General features: G+C 34.1%; 1 protein-coding gene across 1 annotated transcript; it reads right to left on the reverse strand.

Annotated features, from left to right (window-relative positions):
• Nucleotides 1-1,740: 1,740 nt before the first annotated feature.
• On the reverse strand, nt 1,741-8,964 carry LOC127802723 (beta-galactosidase 3-like). Its single transcript, XM_052338709.1, has 18 exons — nt 8,665-8,964; nt 8,485-8,580; nt 8,280-8,392; nt 8,129-8,195; nt 7,939-8,031; nt 7,209-7,352; nt 6,894-6,982; nt 6,711-6,816; nt 5,430-5,517; nt 5,180-5,298; nt 4,614-4,775; nt 4,094-4,272; nt 3,894-3,997; nt 3,644-3,753; nt 3,204-3,314; nt 3,017-3,130; nt 2,207-2,409; nt 1,741-2,122 (listed from the first exon to the last, which is right to left on the reverse strand). Exons 1-18 carry the CDS (start codon nt 8,833-8,835, stop codon nt 1,975-1,977), a joined length of 2,217 nt encoding a protein of 738 aa, XP_052194669.1. The 5' UTR covers nt 8,836-8,964; the 3' UTR covers nt 1,741-1,974.
• Between the last annotated feature and the right edge of the window lie 9,346 nt (nt 8,965-18,310).

The following is an 18,310-nucleotide window of genomic DNA, read 5'->3' on the forward strand; positions in this document are numbered from 1 at the left end:
TATTTTTAAAAATCAAAAATTTATTTCTAAGTTAAGTTTCATTTTCCCTAAGTTTTATTAAATCAAAAATATAATATAGCTAAAGACATGATGTTGGTTTAAAATATTTATATATCTATATATATAACATCTAGGAAATTTTTGTTTTAAAATAATCTTTTCATTTAAATAAATATTGGCGTGCCCAACAAAATGGATCCCAAAAAACCAACTGCGAAACAATTATAAAGGCCCTAGAGGTTGAATAAAAACCCCCCCAAAAAAAGGCTTGGGTGACTTGCCTAATGGAAAAGGTCTTCAAAAGACTTTCGGTCAACTTACTTCTAGGGTTAAAAGAAAGGGCTATCTAAAAGACTCGAGAAAATCTCTCGAAGATATCTCTGAATCATACTCTTGGCAAGAACAAGAACATATCAACTTAACTCTAGAGTCTTCTCCTTGAATGTTGGAACATATGATGATAAACTCAATTTCAAAAAAAATAAGAGACTTCCCATCTGTAAACTCGCACCTCTATAAATATGAGATGACCATTCATTTTCAAGTATGCTAAAAATACTATAATTAACTCTTTGAGTTTTTTTCTAGTTTCTAACTTAGAATTGGAGTGTTTGTATGGAAAAAAAAAACCTTACACCATCTGACTAATTTCTATCTTGCAAGCTTTCAAAAATATAAAAGACAATTCCAAAATTATAAATTTTATTATTGTATTCAAGCAATAACAAATATAAATTCTACAATAAAATATAAATATGATATTTTTATTGGAATTTTATTTTTTATATTTTTATCAAAAATTCTTTTCTAATTAAGATTTATTGTTGGAGCAAAGATAAATATAGATATAATTTTTTTCTTAGAATTTTATTTTATTATAAATTTGTTTCTGTCAAGTTTTATTTTTGGAATAAAGATAAATATAGAATTGATATTGAAGTTAATATAATTAGAGATGTAATATTAGTTTTAGAATTTTATTTTAACATTTAGAGGCTTCTGGTTGGAAAAAAAAATATTAAAAATAGATTATTACACGGCACCATAATATTTGTATAGGAGAAAATTATTAATTTTATAAATTAATTTTCTTTATTCTTAAATATTTGTATAATAATCATATTATTATATTATTGTATGTATTAAAAATGAGAACTTTGAGAATGGCGCAACATTCTTTGTCCACGTGGCAGTGCGGTTTAATGATTAATATTTATTTTTCTATAATTAATGTTTTATGTTTATTTTTCTTAAACATAATAAATATTTTAATTTAGTAATATATTTATATACATAATTTTTAATTTCATTTTATTGCCCACAAATAAAATTGAATTTCAAAAGTCCACAAAATATACAAAAATAATAATAATTTATCAAACTCCATTAATTTTTAAATTTTTAAAAAATTATCACTACAAATATAGCTAAAAAAAACAAAAATTTTAGCACTTAAAAGGGGTGTTTTTAAAAAAAATAATAATAAAGAGTAAAGTACACCAAACTGTAAAATCTTTTTGAAAATAGCTCAAACCATACAATAATGAGTTCATTGTAAACTTGTAATTTCAAACCACAATTTGCATTGAATTGATCTTCTATTAGACAAATTTAAAATTAAAAAAAAAAAAAAATCATTGCTCTCATAGGAAGGTCCTTTTTGATTGTGATGGGGGGAAACAGAGCATCCTGAAAAACTGGGGATAAGTCAACAACTAGAAGCATCTGTGGTTGAGAAGCTTCCCTGTGAAAGTTTGAATGAAAATTGCACGGAATTTGATTTTGATTTCCCATATTTACTAAAACTAAAACATATCATCAAAGTGCTTATTCATCTTGAACTTTGGCTTAGTGAAAAAAAAGCACAGGAATAGACCCAAAAAAAAAAGCATAGGAATAGGACCTAAATTCCTCCCAAAGCTGCAGCCTAATGCCCCAAGTGGTGAACATACAAAGCCCAAGATTCAGACCTGCTCAATATTTTGTGGCATCTTTTCGTCTTTTTACATTGGTTACTGCTAATCTCTTCACAACAGTAATCCTGGATGCATCTCCACCAAGTTCTTCAAATACAATCAGTTGATTTTGGGTCGGCTTCAACCACGAGCGAGGAATGTGGTACCTGAAACAACCGAAGTAGATATATTTAGCAAGCTATGATCTCTGTTGCTGCATTTCGTTCATTCATTTTGTAGAAAGTTCATACCATCTTTGAGTTGGCTGACCACAACCGACTTGGCACTTTTTAGGTCGAAATGTCCCTGAATAACTACACTTGGTGCAATCACCATTAGCATAGACAGTCCAATATCTTCCAATGCTATGGCCGTTGATCCAAACCTGACCCTTTCCCATGCTAGCCATGTCCAGGGCCAATGGGTCATCTCCACCCGGTGCATTGAAATAAGCCTGCAAAACAGTTAGTCGATGCCAATTAGTAAACAACAATATCACAGTTATTCTTCAGGTATTCTTATTTTTTTCATTTTTAGTATGCATTGAGTACCCTGTTTATTCAATTTGATGACATCATTACTAATAATCTATTATTTTTCTTTCTCCTTAAACCATTGCCAAACAATCCTTTACTCATTTGTCATTGAACTCGCAAGTGCATCCTAAATGCCAAAGGTCTGGTACTCTATGGTTCAACTGCCCTTATTTAGGGAACCTAAAATTGGGTCAATGAAATCACTAAACTGGCCTGCAGGAACAATAGTTCCAAAATAGCTCACCAATGAATGTCTATTTAAGTCCACATTTTTTTTGTTTAGACAATTCCTGAGTGCAACTAGCAAAAGATGGACCATCCAGAATCTGACTGCTGTCACTGAGCAATAATAAAAATAATAATTATAATCTGACTGCTGAAGTAGCTGGTCAATTGAGATTTCTAACCAACATACAGTACCAACCTTTTAACACAAAAACAACAGAGAAACTGACATGGGCCGGTAGATAGTATTTGAATGATTACTAGACACAAACTAAAAGAAGGTTTCCTTTGTTCCTTTACCTTGTACCATGTAAGAGACTGGTTCTTTTGTGCAACCGTGGACTCTTTCACCCAATCAGAAGCTGAAATTCCATTTGGCGACGCTAGATTCATTGCCTCTCCTTTGAGCCCAACCTGTGTACCAAAAGAGCTCATGAGGCCAAAAACAAAGCCTCATTAAAATATACCAAAGTGAAGATTCACGGACCTTGTATGACCAGTTCTTCCAGGATAAGTCCTTCCTCCCGCTGTCTAGACCATTCAGAAGAACTGGTCCCAGGACTCCGGTCTTCCGTGTTTCAAAGCGAAATCCATTGTTCTTCAATAGTAACAAACGTCAAGTAAGGTCAAACTTGGCAAAGAAACATAAATCAGCAAGAAGTTTTTCATCAGAATAAGATGGCAGAGGGTAAAACACATTCCTGAGAGCTCAATTTATTAAAACAATGTAAGTGAAAAGATAATGTTTACTTCATACAACTTCATTAATGAATTATAATCTTTTAGTAGTTCCAGTTCTTGTAATTTGGATGTAGAAAGTTACTATGCAATCTGTGTGAATTTTCTATTCTACCATGCTAGGGTACAATAGATCGTTTCAGTTAGATAATGTGTCAACGCCAAGGAAAAGAATGTTCATGAACTGACCGGCAATCCAACAGCTACACTGAGTAGAGAAATCCTGTTCATTCCAGCGTGCAGGTCGACATTTCCTGTGAAAGTAAACTTTCTGTCCTTCCGAGTTCCAAAGGCAGAGCCTATAATTGAAGTTTAATCAAATCAAATGAGCTTTTTAGTAAATTTTCAGCAGGTATCTGTCACTTGTTGAACTAATCAGATACTAGCTGGGCATGGTTGAGTAGCATAAGTTCTAAGAACAAATAATTCAGCAAATTACCTGATAGGCGTCCATTTATGAATACATGCAAGGCATCACCTGCTGACTGCACAGTGAGAGTGGGACGTTGGCCTCTACGCAGTTCAGACGGGTTTATTTTAACACTGGAAAGTTCATTTAGTCAGAAAAACATGACAAAAAAACCCAAAACAGATATGCACAAAAAATCTGCTGAATACAATTGAAGAATTCTGGCACACCTTGTCATGTACCAGAGGTAGTCGCTGGTATCTCTAGTAACATTTAATTGCTCCAGGAGACCAGAAACTGTGATCTTTGAGTCATCCTCAGCCGAGGATATGTCTTCACCAAATGTTGCCCATGAAACAAGCTCAGCATTAGTTGGCAACATTTTCACATCAGATGTTTGATATCCAACCTGCAAGAGAGATGGTAAGAATTATGTCATCCCACTTCATAGTTCACACACAAAATCCTGGTATATGATGAAAATTACATATAAAAGATGCTTCTAGCAATATTTTTGAATTATTTCAGTAAGCCTCTAAACTTTTTGGCTATATGTTATATCTAGAAAAGGATAAAGTATTTGATGTAATCAATGTGGGATGTTGATTAGGGTGGCAACAAAGGCAAATTCATATGGCATAATATAACATGAAAGATCCTACAAAAGTGACTACCTGGGAAAGACTAAAGAAACTGTTATCATAGTAATTAATTCCATCCTTAGCAATTTCAATGTCTCATCAAAATTACCTTTGCAGTGTTGTAGACGACATTTCTGCAATCAGGAAGAATGCTGATGGACCAAGGTGGGAGGTCATAATGCCTGTTATTAAATGTCACCCTCGAAGATGACTCTGTATGGTAGTTCGAAAGAAAAGCTGCACATCCTGACTTAGAAGAGAATACATGTGCCTACAAAATGTTATATTCTTAGCCAATATTGTCCCATGAAGAACAGAAAAGGCAACATCAGGCACCAATAAATCAGAAATAGGGGGAAAAGGGAAAGAAAGGAAAGCTGTAAGCAACTTCAAGAAATAATGTCTTAATAGCCCATCAAAATTATTTCTAGCAGATTGCTCAAAGCTTGTCAAAACACCAAAACCTAGAATTCCTTCAAGCTGCTTCCCTCTTTTAACCATACTAATGGCTCGTCTCTCATCTCCTCTGCCCCTTCCCCCACCAAAAGACGTTAAAAGATAGAGTAAATTTCAGTGCCTCATTTGCAAGATGCCAGTAGAAAATTTTGGGGTTATTCATGCAACATAGAATACAGGAATTTGAAGGATATTTTGATTTTGAAGAAGGTTACAAACCTTTTCATAATTTCCCAATGAAGTAATGGTAGGATCAGCAGAAACTAAAGCTTGCTCACATAGCTTAACAGCTCTATGTAGCTCCTTCAGATGACCGTACTTAGGTTGCCTAATCAAACCTATCCATACAGCATTATTAAAAAAAATTGGCTGCAGACTGCAGTTTCAAATAAAGAAAGGAAAAGGGAAAAACCAAGTCAAATTACTAAGCTGGATATTTTTATTTTTGGGTGTTAACTACTTTTCCCACCATATTCATCAATGGGAGCATCATAGTCATAGCTGGTAGTGATGAAAGGGCCTCCTGCTGTTCTTCCAAAATTGGTCCCTCCTTGATACTGTCAGAAGAATAAGATCATTAGAGCAATTGTTAAACTAAGCTTCTAAAATTGGTATAATGCATAGTTGTCACATTGAGATACATATTTCGAATAGAAAGAGACCTAATTTTAGTATTGTGAATTGTATTGTATTGTACAATACAGTAACAATTTCATAAATAGCTTAAAAGATACGATATAAAAGATGTTTGTATCTATAGAAATACTCAAAACAATAATTTTAACCCAAGTTTAACAATATCGTCTCATGCATGGCAGTAAAATAAGCTACCAGAAATCCAAAATTAACCATAAGTCTTAAATGAGTCGTAAAAGCATGTATAGGAAAGAGCGGAAAAAGTCGGAAGAACATTCATAGGCAGGGCAGAGAATCCCTGGCAGCAACCAGAATTGAACAATAAGAACAGAGACCAGAAGTAGGGACTTTTGGAGAACAATAATGAATAATTGTCAAGAGACATATGAACAGTCTTTGTATAATTGTATGAATATTAAGCTTTCTTTTTAATCAAATATTGATGTATATTTTTAATTCAGTAGCTGGAAATAAATTACTCTGGAATCTGTTATGCTATTTAGATTCCCATGTGACTCATTGTATTCAAAATCATTTTTTTGTGTCACCCGAATCGTGCAATATACAAATCATATTGTATCGTATCATATCTTATGATACACAGAATACATGTTGCAATACAAAGCAAAATATGATACATCCTTCAATTCATATTGCTGAGGAGGCATATCATATCATACAATATGTATCAGCTACTGTATGATACTAACAACTATGGTATAACGCATATCATCATCTTCCCGACAGCCTCAAATTACTTGAATGTAACTTCCCAGAATAGCAATTATCTACCAAGTCCTACTTGATTAAAACACAATTTGGTGATCTCAAATTGCCAATTGTAACTCCAAACTGTAATGAACCCAAGCTTCAGTCGCCAGTTTTCTTGACTTTGTTTCTCATAAACCAATTTGATAACTGCATAATACTTTACAACGAAAAAATAAAATATATATACATAGTCTTTTCTGTTCTTAATGTAATAACCATGATTTTTTTTTTTTTTTTTTGTGCTAAGTATAATCATGACCATGAGATTTTGGTGGAACAATTTCATAACTAACTTTCATGAAGTACCACCCAGAATAGTAGTAATTCTTTTAAAATTGCTAACCATGTAATAATTCACAAATGAGCCTCCCTTTTGAATGAAGCGGGCAACTGCAAAAGCTAAGTCTTCAACTGGTCGCTGGTGAATGGTGCCACCAAATTCTGTAAACCTTTAAAGTCAAGGAGAACAAGTAAATATGCATTAAAGCAGCAGGATTTCCACAAAGCTGGCAGCTTGCAAACTTACCAGCCACTCCAAGCCTCAGTCCACATTGTGGGTTTGTAAGGTTTGTTTGGGGAGAAGTAATCGCAATAAAAACCATTGCACGTGTTTATCTGTACAAGGTTTAACAGTCTCAAATCACATGTTTGCCAGTGCAGAAATGTAGTCAATGTCAGAATAATTTACGGAAAAATCCAAAATGACCAAAAACTGTTTAAAGAACTCACGGGCATTAAAAAGGAAAACAAGAGGCAAAAAACATAGCTTAAACCAAACTCAGATAGATGCATAATTGGAGGTAAGCCAAAGATTACAGACAAATTATTTGAGATTGCTTACTATTGGATCGGGAGCATCATCTTGCTTGCACATAACCCATGGGACCCCTGTACCAAATTCAACAGCCATTTTCGCTGCCCAGGTCATGTATGCATGGCCAGCACTACCAAATGCCTTGGTCACAGATCCATACTCATTCTCAATCTGCAAGATATAATATTTGGAATGTTTTCAACATTTAATGCAAATGTATATGCCTTAATTTCCCTTTATTTCATTATGTGTGTGTGTGTTTCCCATTCTTTTCATATCTTTCTTCCTTGTACAACGATCAGAACAAAAACCTGTCCATCCTTTTCATACATTTTATGGAAAGCTAACATTATTATAGCAAAGTGTATCATCATCATCAACTTACACCTTATCCTAACCAAGTTAGGGTTGGTGGCATAACATTTATAATTTTAATTAACTTCTAAAAATCATGTTGACAATACAAATCAGTGCAAAATAATAATGGGGCAAAATTATATGCCAGTGTCTTTCTTGGCCCAACCCTCCATTAGGGATGTAATTGATCCCTGGTGGGTCCCAATTAACCCAATATGAGGATATAGGCATAAGGCTTTTTTGAAAATTTATTAAAACAAGTACGTGAATGAGGTTAATTGAGGCCCCATTTACATCCCTGCCCTTTAGTGAGGGAATAATAAGATGAAGTTCCATCATCATCTACATATGAAAAAGTTTTATAAGATGGAGGTGAATAAAACCATCTACACCAAAATACCTGGGAAAGGATGATAGGCCCGCCTTCGGCTTGAAATAACTTCTCATCCTTCATCATTTGTACAATTTTTTGGGTGAACCTTTGCATTGCCATCTACACCACAAAGTAAAATATATGGCAACTATAAAATCGGGAAAAAAAATATTGCTAATTAACGTCTGTAATTTTTTTGCTAGAGAGGGAGAGAGACTTTGAAAGGTTCATTATCTGTTCTGAAGCTGATGCCTGGAACATACTTCAACCAAACAGGAAAACCCCTAAGAAGACAAAAGCAAGGCAAAATTAGACATCTGCTGAAGAAATTATTTTAAAGCTGAACACGAGGCAAGAACAACAGCTACCCAAAATTCCATTCTGCACAAATGTAAGGCCCAATGCGAAGATGCACGTACAGCCCCGCTTTCTGGATCGTCTTTATGAACCGAACCAAATCATATCTTCCCTCAAAGTTATACTAAAACCCACAAACAAAACCTGTTTCTTCAATAAAACGTACAGAAAAAGATTGAAGGAAAAATGAACTAAGTGAAGAGAAAAGTAAAATACATTGCCAGGAGAAGGCTCGTGAAGGTTCCAAAACACATATGTGTCTATAACATCCAAACCTCCATCTTTGGCCTTCTGTATAAGCCCCTCCCACATCTGCATTGTACCCAAGATCAATTTTGTAAGAAAATTTCACAAGAAAACTATATTTTCCCCGAAAGTGCGAGAAAGCTAGGGAACCTGAGGGGTGCTTCTCGGGTAATGAATGGAGCCGGAGAAGAGAATTCTCTTCTGGCCATTGATGATAATGGCCTTCCTGTCATAAGCCACACTGCATTGGGCCAACTGAGCTCCACAAATCAACAACACCATGCACAGCAAACACCATTTGGAAGCTAAGTGCGCTTCCATGCTTTTTTTTTTTTTTGGTTTCCCCTCTTCTGGGAGAGAAAAGCAAAGCGTAGCGAGAAGATGATGATGTTCTGATACTGCTCTACTGCCGCTGCTGCGAGTTGAAGTGGAATAGAAAAATGTGATAAGTTAAAAGGGTTTGATTTTGAACATATAATAATTTAAATAAAGGCCACGTTTGGCCAAAGTGCCACTCATAGGATCGAATAATCCTTCCGAGTTTAATTTTAATCCATTATCAAAATCCAAACCAAACAACAGCTGTAATGTACTTCTCATCATCACTTAGAAGCCGGGCACCTACTCATTACCGTATTTTAATTTTACCTTATTTTAAAATACAAAAGAACTAAAATTTTAATTTCAATTACCAAACAAAAATAATATTTAGGTGCAGTTTTCAACATAATTAATTAAATTTTGTTTACATAATAATTGCAATGCCGTGTTTGGTGTGAAAATGCAATTAATGGCGGAGATGGAGAGAGAGATCGACGCGGGAAGCATGTAAAAAAGTCTCAACCCAACTGGATGCTTTAATTCCTTGTCGAGTGAGCAACTAAAAGTTCATCCTAATCATGTACATATATGTTTATTTATATATTTAGGAAAAGATCAATTATATTACTAATTTTTAAATTTGACACTTTATAACCCATTAATTATTTTATTTTAATTTTTACTATCACGATTACTAAACTTTATATTTTATTTTTTGTTATAGTTCAATTTATCTTTTATTTTTTAGATTTCTTTAACGAAAGCTAAGGTGATATACATTAATATCAACTCAAAAAATACTTAATGTTAAAATTAACATAAATCAAAATTTAATGATTACAATGACAAAAATTAAAATATAATTATTGTGTAAGGTCAAAAATTAAAAATTCATTAAAAGATCAAAAAATGCTAAAAGTCCAAAATAACTCATTGGACTAAAATGTGTAAGGTCCTGCACATACGCGTAAATTAAATAATTCTAATATTTTAGAAAAAAGATAAATAATTATTTATAAATAATTTTAATTTTAAAATAATTTTAGAATATTAAAATAAAATATTATTCATAAGAATTGTAATTCGAACAAATTTCATAATGTCGAAATATAAGTTATCTATAAAAATCATAATTCTGAATTATTTAAGATTTTTTTATATCTCTCTATAGATAAGCAGATACCCATTTAAAAAAATGTACGTTTATAATACTGATTTTAATATAATTTTCAGCATTTACAATATCTAGCTTAAACATTAAAATATTTACGAGAAGACCTCCCGACGTCCTTTAATTATTTTATTTCTTATATGTTTAAATAATTTGAACGTTTTTAATCAAATAAAATTATTATTGTATCTGTACAACAATAACAATAAGACTAAAATATCCTTACTCACATTACATTGAAAAAAGTGCAATACAATATGCGCAATGACATTTTAGTCTTTTAGCTCTCATTTTGTAAGCTTGTTTATCAACTTTTTTGATTCTTAAAATTTTTTTATAATTAATTTATTATAAAATATAAAATTTAAAAATTAATGGTATAATATTTTATCAAAATATTTGTAATTATAAAAAATCTATTGCCATATTATTTGATAATTTTTTTGATGCCGTGGTCAGGAGTTTAGAGGGCCAGCACATTGGATACTTGTTGCTTTTAAGGCAGAAAGAGGGCCTGCCTTTTTGAAAAATAGAATTAGTGGGGGGGCCCAACGGAAGGACTTGCCATGTGAGGGAGTCCATTCGCTCGCCCCTTTACGCATTCTCTCCATCTTTTTGCCTTTGCGATGCTTGTGAAATTAAGACGCTACGTGTCACCTTATAAGGTCACAGTCCGAGGGTCCGAAACGTCATTTTGCTAGTCCTGATTAAGATAAATTAAATTTAAATTTTGAAATTGATCAAATTAGGTATAACTTAACCAACCAACCAACCCGGCCAAAATTGGATACAGTTAGATATATCAACAGAAGTGCACGTAAAACAAAATTATGTAATTTATTTGAAAATCAAAGTGTGTGTGTCAAATCCATATTAACTAACTCATTTCAAAACAATTAAAAATCCATTATCTAGAAAAAAAATAATTAAATCTTACCCCATCATCTAATTCAAATAAATTTTTAAATCCATCCCGATTTATCACATCCTAATTATAAACGAGGTCATAATTAAGTACGAGGCAAGATGTAACGTTTTTAAGAGCATCTCCAACCCATCCAAAACCCCAAGTTTGAAACAAAATGCCTTTCATGCCAACCCCAAATTTCACCCCCAAAATTGGGGTGGTGTATGGTATTCCCCCAAATTAGGGGTAGCACTGTTCACTTACCTCAAATTTGGGGTAAGGTGTTTATCTATATTTTGCCCTTTCATTTTAAATGTAAGAAATTTTAACTCTTTTTTTATATTTTTTTATATCTTTTTATCTACTTGTTATTAGTATTCATAATATTTAAATAATATTAATGAATTGTAATCAATTAGTGAATAATTATTATTAAATGCACTAAATTATTTTTTTTAATTTTGTCATGTTGAATATAATGTTTTGTTAATTGAGATAGTAAATGTAATATTTTTATAAGAAATTATTATTAATAATTAAAATTATGTAGTTAATTGTGTAATTTATAGGTAATAATTTAAGTTGATATATAATAAGTAAGTAAATAATTTTGAAAATAAAATAAATATTTATAATAACAAAAAAAAAAGAAAAAAAAGACTATTCCCTTACCCCAAATTTAGGGTAAAGGGTTGAAGAGAATTTTATCCTTACCCTAATTTTGGGGTAAGTCTTACCCCAAATATGGGACAAAGGGTTGAGATGCTCTTAATTTTTGTTATTATAAATAAAAATTTATTAAAAGATCAAAAAATTTTAAAAGTCTAAAATATCTATTTGGGTTAAGAGGCGTAGATTTTCTTATAATTGAGGTGTCCCGCACTAACGTGCAAACTAGATAATTATAACATTCGAAAATTCCTCTGAATATCTCAAGAAAATAATAAGTAATTATTCATAAAAAAATTTAATTCTAAGAGTATTTTAGAATATTGGGATAAACAATCGTTCATAAAAAATTATATCCCCAAAAAAATAACAAGATAAACGTTTTTTATAATAAATAGACACTATCCATAATAATCATAGTCCTAATCGAATTAGAAAAAATCAAGATAAACATTATCCATAAGAATCATAACTTTAATAAGATTAAGAAAAATCAGAATAAACGTTATCTACAATAATCTCAATCATGAATTAATTAAGATTATTCCATATCCTTTTATAAAGAAATAGACACTCATTCTTAAAAAATGCACATCTCTAATATTACTTTCAATGATATTTTTATTATTTTTAATATTTGATTTAAGTATTGAAGTGTTTGTATGGAAATTTCTTTGTATTTTTTGATTATTTTTTTTTTATAGGTTCACAATAACGTTTTTAATAAAAAAATATTATTATATCTTGATAATAATAATTTATGTTAATAAATAATTAAAATGCTATGTGTGGCAATTGAAGCCTATACTAGTTTCAACAAATAAAGTAAATATTATGTTAGTTGTTTGAAATGTACGAGGATCACGTGTTTCAAGTACAAATTGAAATTGGTGGCCACGTAGAAGATATCAACTCTTCGTCCTTAATTTGGTTCGATTAGTTATTGACAAAAGGACGGGATAGGACCAGCCTGCATTTGACCTACCCGGCGGCACCATTGGCTTTACAAATGTATTTCGCATAAAATTATTTTAAAATACAATTTATTCCATTAGTGGTTATAAAAAGATATTTGAGGTGCTCCATCGGTTCAAACTGGATCCAACAAATCAAATTGAAATCAAAATTGATAAAAGATTTAAATTAAAAATAAAATTAAATCAAATTAAATTAATTCAATTAACATATAACACTATACTGTATATATATAACTATGCAGGAAATGTATTTGATGTTTGGTTTCAAAATCAAAATTGGACAAAAGATTAGGAGCGTCCTTTTGTTATTTAATTTTCAGTTTTAAGTTTTGAATTCATTTTCAGTTTTTTGTTTTGATATTTTATTTTTAGAAAATTAAAAACGCGTTCTCTTTGTCATTTTTAAAAAACTATTTTTCAAAATAGAAAATTAAAAAACGCGTTCTCTTTGAAATTTTGAAAATATTTTTTTAATGATGTTTTATTCAATAAATTTGTTTATTAAGTAAATTATAAATATTTAATATTAATATATTATTAAAAATATATATACATTTTAAAGTTAATGAATTTTAAAATATTTTTTCCTATTATAATAATAAAATATGAATAAATAAATATATTTTGAGTTTTAATTTTATTTTGGATGAACACACTTAAAATAACTTTTTGTTGTTTTGAGTTTTTTTTATATTTTTTTTTGTTTAAAAAATATATTTTTAAAAACAGCAAAGAGAACGCGTTTTTATTATTTTAGAAAATTGAAAACTAAAAATGACTTGAAAACAGTAAAGAGAACACAACTTTAAATTTTCAATTTTCTTGAATCGAAATTATTCAGTGTAGGAGAACGCAACCTTAAATTTCAATTTTCTTGAACCGAACTTATTCAGTGTAGGATCAGACCGGGTTTTTATATTCTATCCAATTTGAATAAAAATTTAAATGTTCTTAAAATTAGAAGAATTTTAATTTTTCCATTGGCAAAGTTATTTTAGTTGGGAAAATGTTTCCAAGAGTATCAATTTTTATTGACAGATCGTTTCAGTTCTCTTGCAAGATTGGACTAAAATAAATAAATGGTTAGTGTTGGCAGAGTCAATTATTGCGCAAATTGTAACCAACCCGTTTGCATTATCCATAATACACGCAATATTTATTATATATTTCAAGTTGATCCAAAATCTCTTCTAATCTTAATTTTAGCTAAAAATTCGTATTGTCTAGGAAAACACGTAATTTCGTGTATTTAGAGACCAAATTAGCGTTTAAAACACTAATTAGGAAAGCACGAGGGGAAGAAGACAAGAGAGCATGCCTTGACTCACACTACGCCCTTTTCATAATAAGCCATATTACCATCATACGCGTTGGCACACTAGACAAGGCAAGGCAATTGAGCATCCACAGTGGCCCTTGGCAGACAAAGAAATATCCATGGGGTCCCGCTACAATGCGTTCACCTCCTCTGGACATTTCAAGGCAACCAGCCAACAGAAGAAACAACATTTATCTATTGTAGCCCCACGACCATAGCTCAAAGATTGAGATATTACATGAATTAGTTTCAAAAAGTCCTGAACTTTATTCGTTATATAATTGATTAAGGGTTTTATGTTCGAATTTCGTTACTGAGTTCCATGATTAACATTTCCTATAAAAATTTTAGGGATAAACTGCAAGAACTCAAATGAGTAACTTCACCTTTTGATTTCAAACATTTATCTATTGTATCATACGTAAAAGTTTATTAAAACATAAAATCTTAAAATAACTCTTTGAATTGAAAGACGTAAACTTTTTTATTAGTAGAGTCTGTATCAATACGCAAATGAGATAATTCTAACATTCAAAATTCATCTCAATATTCTAAGAAAAGAATAGGTAATAATTTATTAAAAAAATATAATTCTAAAATAATTTCAAAATAAATATCATCCATAAAAATTCTAATTTTAATGAATTCCAAAAAGTTCTAAAATATGTATAATAATTTTAATTTCAGATTATTTAAGATTATTTAATATTCCTTTATAAATAAGCGTACACTTATTCTAGAAAATATATGTAATATCCCCCCCAAAAAATAATAAGAATAATAATATAACCATAATAATAATAAACGAAATTAAATTAATTAAACTAAATTAATTGTGTATTATTTTGTGGCTGTGGGCGATGCTTGGAAGCTACGCCATTTTTGTCAAATGGAAAGTAGAGAAGAACAAAGGAGCAGAGAGTGAGAGATGAGAGACAGGGGGAGGGGCAGAGAGTGAGATGGAGAGATCGGGTGAGGGAGAGAGCTCAGCTGCGAGAGAGAGAGAGAAGGCCAATCGGCCATGGCAGCCGCTGCCATGGCCGACGAAGAGCAGCTGCGGCTTGAAGAAGCCGCGGCCACGGAGCAATCGGCAGCGGCGACGGCACGGAGCAGCGGTGGCGCGCATAGTCGTGGAAGGCGGAGCTGGAGGCGGGGCTGGCCGGTGGTGCCGCTGGCCAGAGGCGGCGACTGGTGGAGCTCGGTCGCGACAGGCGGCCGCTGGTGCGCTGTTGCAGGAAGAAGAAGGAAGCCACGGCCGCGCGGAAAAAGAAGAAGAAGGGAAGAGGAAGAAGAAAGGAAGAAGAAGAAGAAGAAGAGGAAGAAAGAAGGAAGAAGAAAAGAAAGAAGAAAGGGAGAAGAAGCAGCGCGCAGGAGCAGGGGCGTGGAGAAGAAGAAGAAGAGAAAAGAAAAAGGAAAGAAAAGGAAAAAATAGAAAATGGGGCGATTTTGAGATTTTGTCGGCATGAGAAGCGATCAGGTATGTGGGTAAAAATTAGTCGAAGCATGTCATGTTTAAATTATAAATTTTATGCTATTAAAATTAATTAATTTGGGTCCCGGTTGTGTTATTTGCTAGGAAATGATTTAATTTACCTCGGGAGCTTGAGAGAGGTCGGAATCAGCTAATTTCAGGCAAGTTCCAATCCCTTTCCTCGTATTCTTTAATTCTCGTGAGAAACCCCGTGATTTCCTATATTTTATCACCTCTCTTACTTTAATTCGGCACATTGCCTTATTGGTTGAACTATTATTCATTTGTTTTAATTTAAATTAAATATGAGACTTCTATAATTTTATTCGTTGTGAGCCTAAGGGGGTTTGTACCGCCCCCATTTCTTTCGGAATGATGCTGAACCCAGTTGGGGAACTAGGTTCCTAGTCATGCGGGTTTACTTATAGTTTTTCTCAGATTTATTTATGGTTCGGTTAGAGCTATTGAGCAGTGGGGTAGGGGTCGATTGTTGGTGACGTTGGGGTAGACTATGGTACGGCCCTGATGTGGACCGTCGGGTGGACACCCCTAGTCACTGGCCGTTGACCGGTGCCGGGCATTGTTGACTAGTTCTGTCGGTATGTGATTTAATGCATGACTAGATACATTGTATTACTGTTCATGATTTAATATGCACATGGGTACGGGATGCATATTGGGATATCCATTTATTGAGTATGCTTGAACACGGACATTCTAGTTTGGTTAGGTTGCATCCACCGCGAGCATATGCATGGCGTGTGGTTTACTATGTGGGCGGAGCATGGCCTGATGCCTGGATGTATGGGCGCCTTGTATCACGTTGATGCTCACTACGCCATTGCATTTCTATGTGCATTGCATGGATACTGGTAGTATTTAGTTCTCGGACGGGAGTACTGTTCCGATGGAGCCTATGGCTCGGTTGTCGGGAGTATCGACGGATACGGGTGACGGGAGTACCGACCCGGGATTGCGCGCGCAGGTTTGTGGAGATATTTGTTGCCTTTCAGGGCAGCGGCAGGTTGGTATGGGACTTGGGTGCCAAGTGTCTTATGTGGGCCCCAAGGACTGGTATGTACTTTTATTTTGTTATGCTATTGAGCTGTTGTGTTGTAGTGTCTCATGGCTTGTGTGTACCTGGGGGTTTATTTTGGGAAGAGTTTTCTGGTTATGTTCAGCCTTCAGCCTTTCTTTCTTTATGCTTGCTGAGTCTCTCGACTCACCTTACTTTCCATCATTTCAGGTAGTGCCAGCATGGGTCTGAGCAAGGGAGTCAGCGTCTAACGGCAGAGTCGGTGTGGTGTACAGGCAGTCCTGTCAATCCCCATCAACCTCTGTCAACTCTGATGGTTGTGTAGGGTCTATTCTTTTATTTCTGACTATGCCAGGTCATATCTCGTGTCTTGTGTATGTCGGCACAGGAGTTTGTGTTTATTTATTTATCTTGTGACCGCTGTGTTAGCGGGATACCCATAGTGCATGCATGTCTTGAGCTTTGCTTCCGCTGTTCTTATTTTCGTGTATGCATGCCGGGGTGGTTTTGTCTCGTGTTTCATTATTTTTCTCCTCCCGTAGGCGCTCCCGTTCGGGTAATCCGGGTGGTTGGGGATATCCGGGCGGGGGTGCTTACATTGTTGGTATCAGAGCGTAGTTTGAGTCAGTTTTGAGGGACGAGTTCCTGTACACCAAGGTTGTCGGGTAGAGTTAGGGAGGTCTAGACGAATCGAATAAGGTCAGGCTATGTTGAGTTGTTGATTCGTGTGGTTGTAAATTACGAGTTTTGTAAGGATGAGAATTATGTGAGAAACATCATGTGCAATATTTGAGGGTAATATGTGATGAATAGTATGGACCTGGAAAGTCACAAGTTTGACCTGCGATGGACATTCGGTTGCGAACTGTGTTCGCTAAGGCCAAGTAGACCGGACACTTGACTTGTGGTGGACTTGTTGGGTCCCTAATCATTGTCTATTGGTGATGTGGATTAGAGATAACACGTACCTCGATTAAGGGAGCTTTTAAAGCTGCATTTAGGGCGTGCATTGCTCATGATAAGGGCGTGTATGGCTGGATTCCTTCCTGGTTGTGAGTGAGCGAGGGATACTCTAGACTTTCTTGAAGATTTATCAAGGAGGTTGCCTTAGTAAGGGATTGACCCTACTATTGAACCGGGTAGTCTTGAGGCATAAATGTTCCTTCCTTTCGAGCAGATGATTTGTTGGGCTAATGCCAAAGTGTTTTCTCACGATTGCTTGTTGTACTCGTACGACCGTTTTGAGTTTGTGGACATGTCATTTGGGCTGACCGACGTCTTCGCAGTATCTATAGATTGGTCGGGACCGGTGACAGAGGTAGAGGTCTGGAGTTTCCTTGGTCTCACCAGGTGTTGTCGACGCCCTATTAAGGCTTGTGTTAATCTCATGAGAGATGAGGTCGTGGTAGAATGTGATCTGGAGGTTCATGATTGAATTTTGCCAGGAGTGGTACGGAAAGGTCCCACCATGTAGGAATGTGCTATAGGAGTCCGATGGTAAACAGTAGATCCGTAGACACCGAGATGTATGCCTGGTGTGAATGTATTTACGATAAGCCTAGGGTCGATCTTATCCCAAGAGAGATCTATGATGGGAAGTAACTGAGGGACTATTACGGGAATTGTGGACTTGGAGTTTACAGCGGTTATGCTGCTTGGAGATTTGACCTTACTACTTGCCTAGGGTATAGATGTTTAGTTCTCACAAGTGGAGCGGAGTACAGGTGACGTCGCGGTTGGTGTGACGAAGAGCTAAGGCTGTGAGATTCAATAATAAATATGGTAAAGTAAAAGTGGTAGTAGACGTTTTGGGCTGTCGTGGAGCATCCGTGGAGTAAAGTGAATTAGAAATAAGAAAATCCCTTTAAGATTGTTGTTGTGAAAGATACCTGGGTATATAGCCAGGACCGGAGTTAGTTGTATGTC

The sequence above is a fragment of the Diospyros lotus genome, chromosome 5 (assembly GCF_014633365.1).
Source record: "Diospyros lotus cultivar Yz01 chromosome 5, ASM1463336v1, whole genome shotgun sequence".
NCBI classification, from domain to species: Eukaryota; Viridiplantae; Streptophyta; class Magnoliopsida; order Ericales; family Ebenaceae; genus Diospyros; species Diospyros lotus.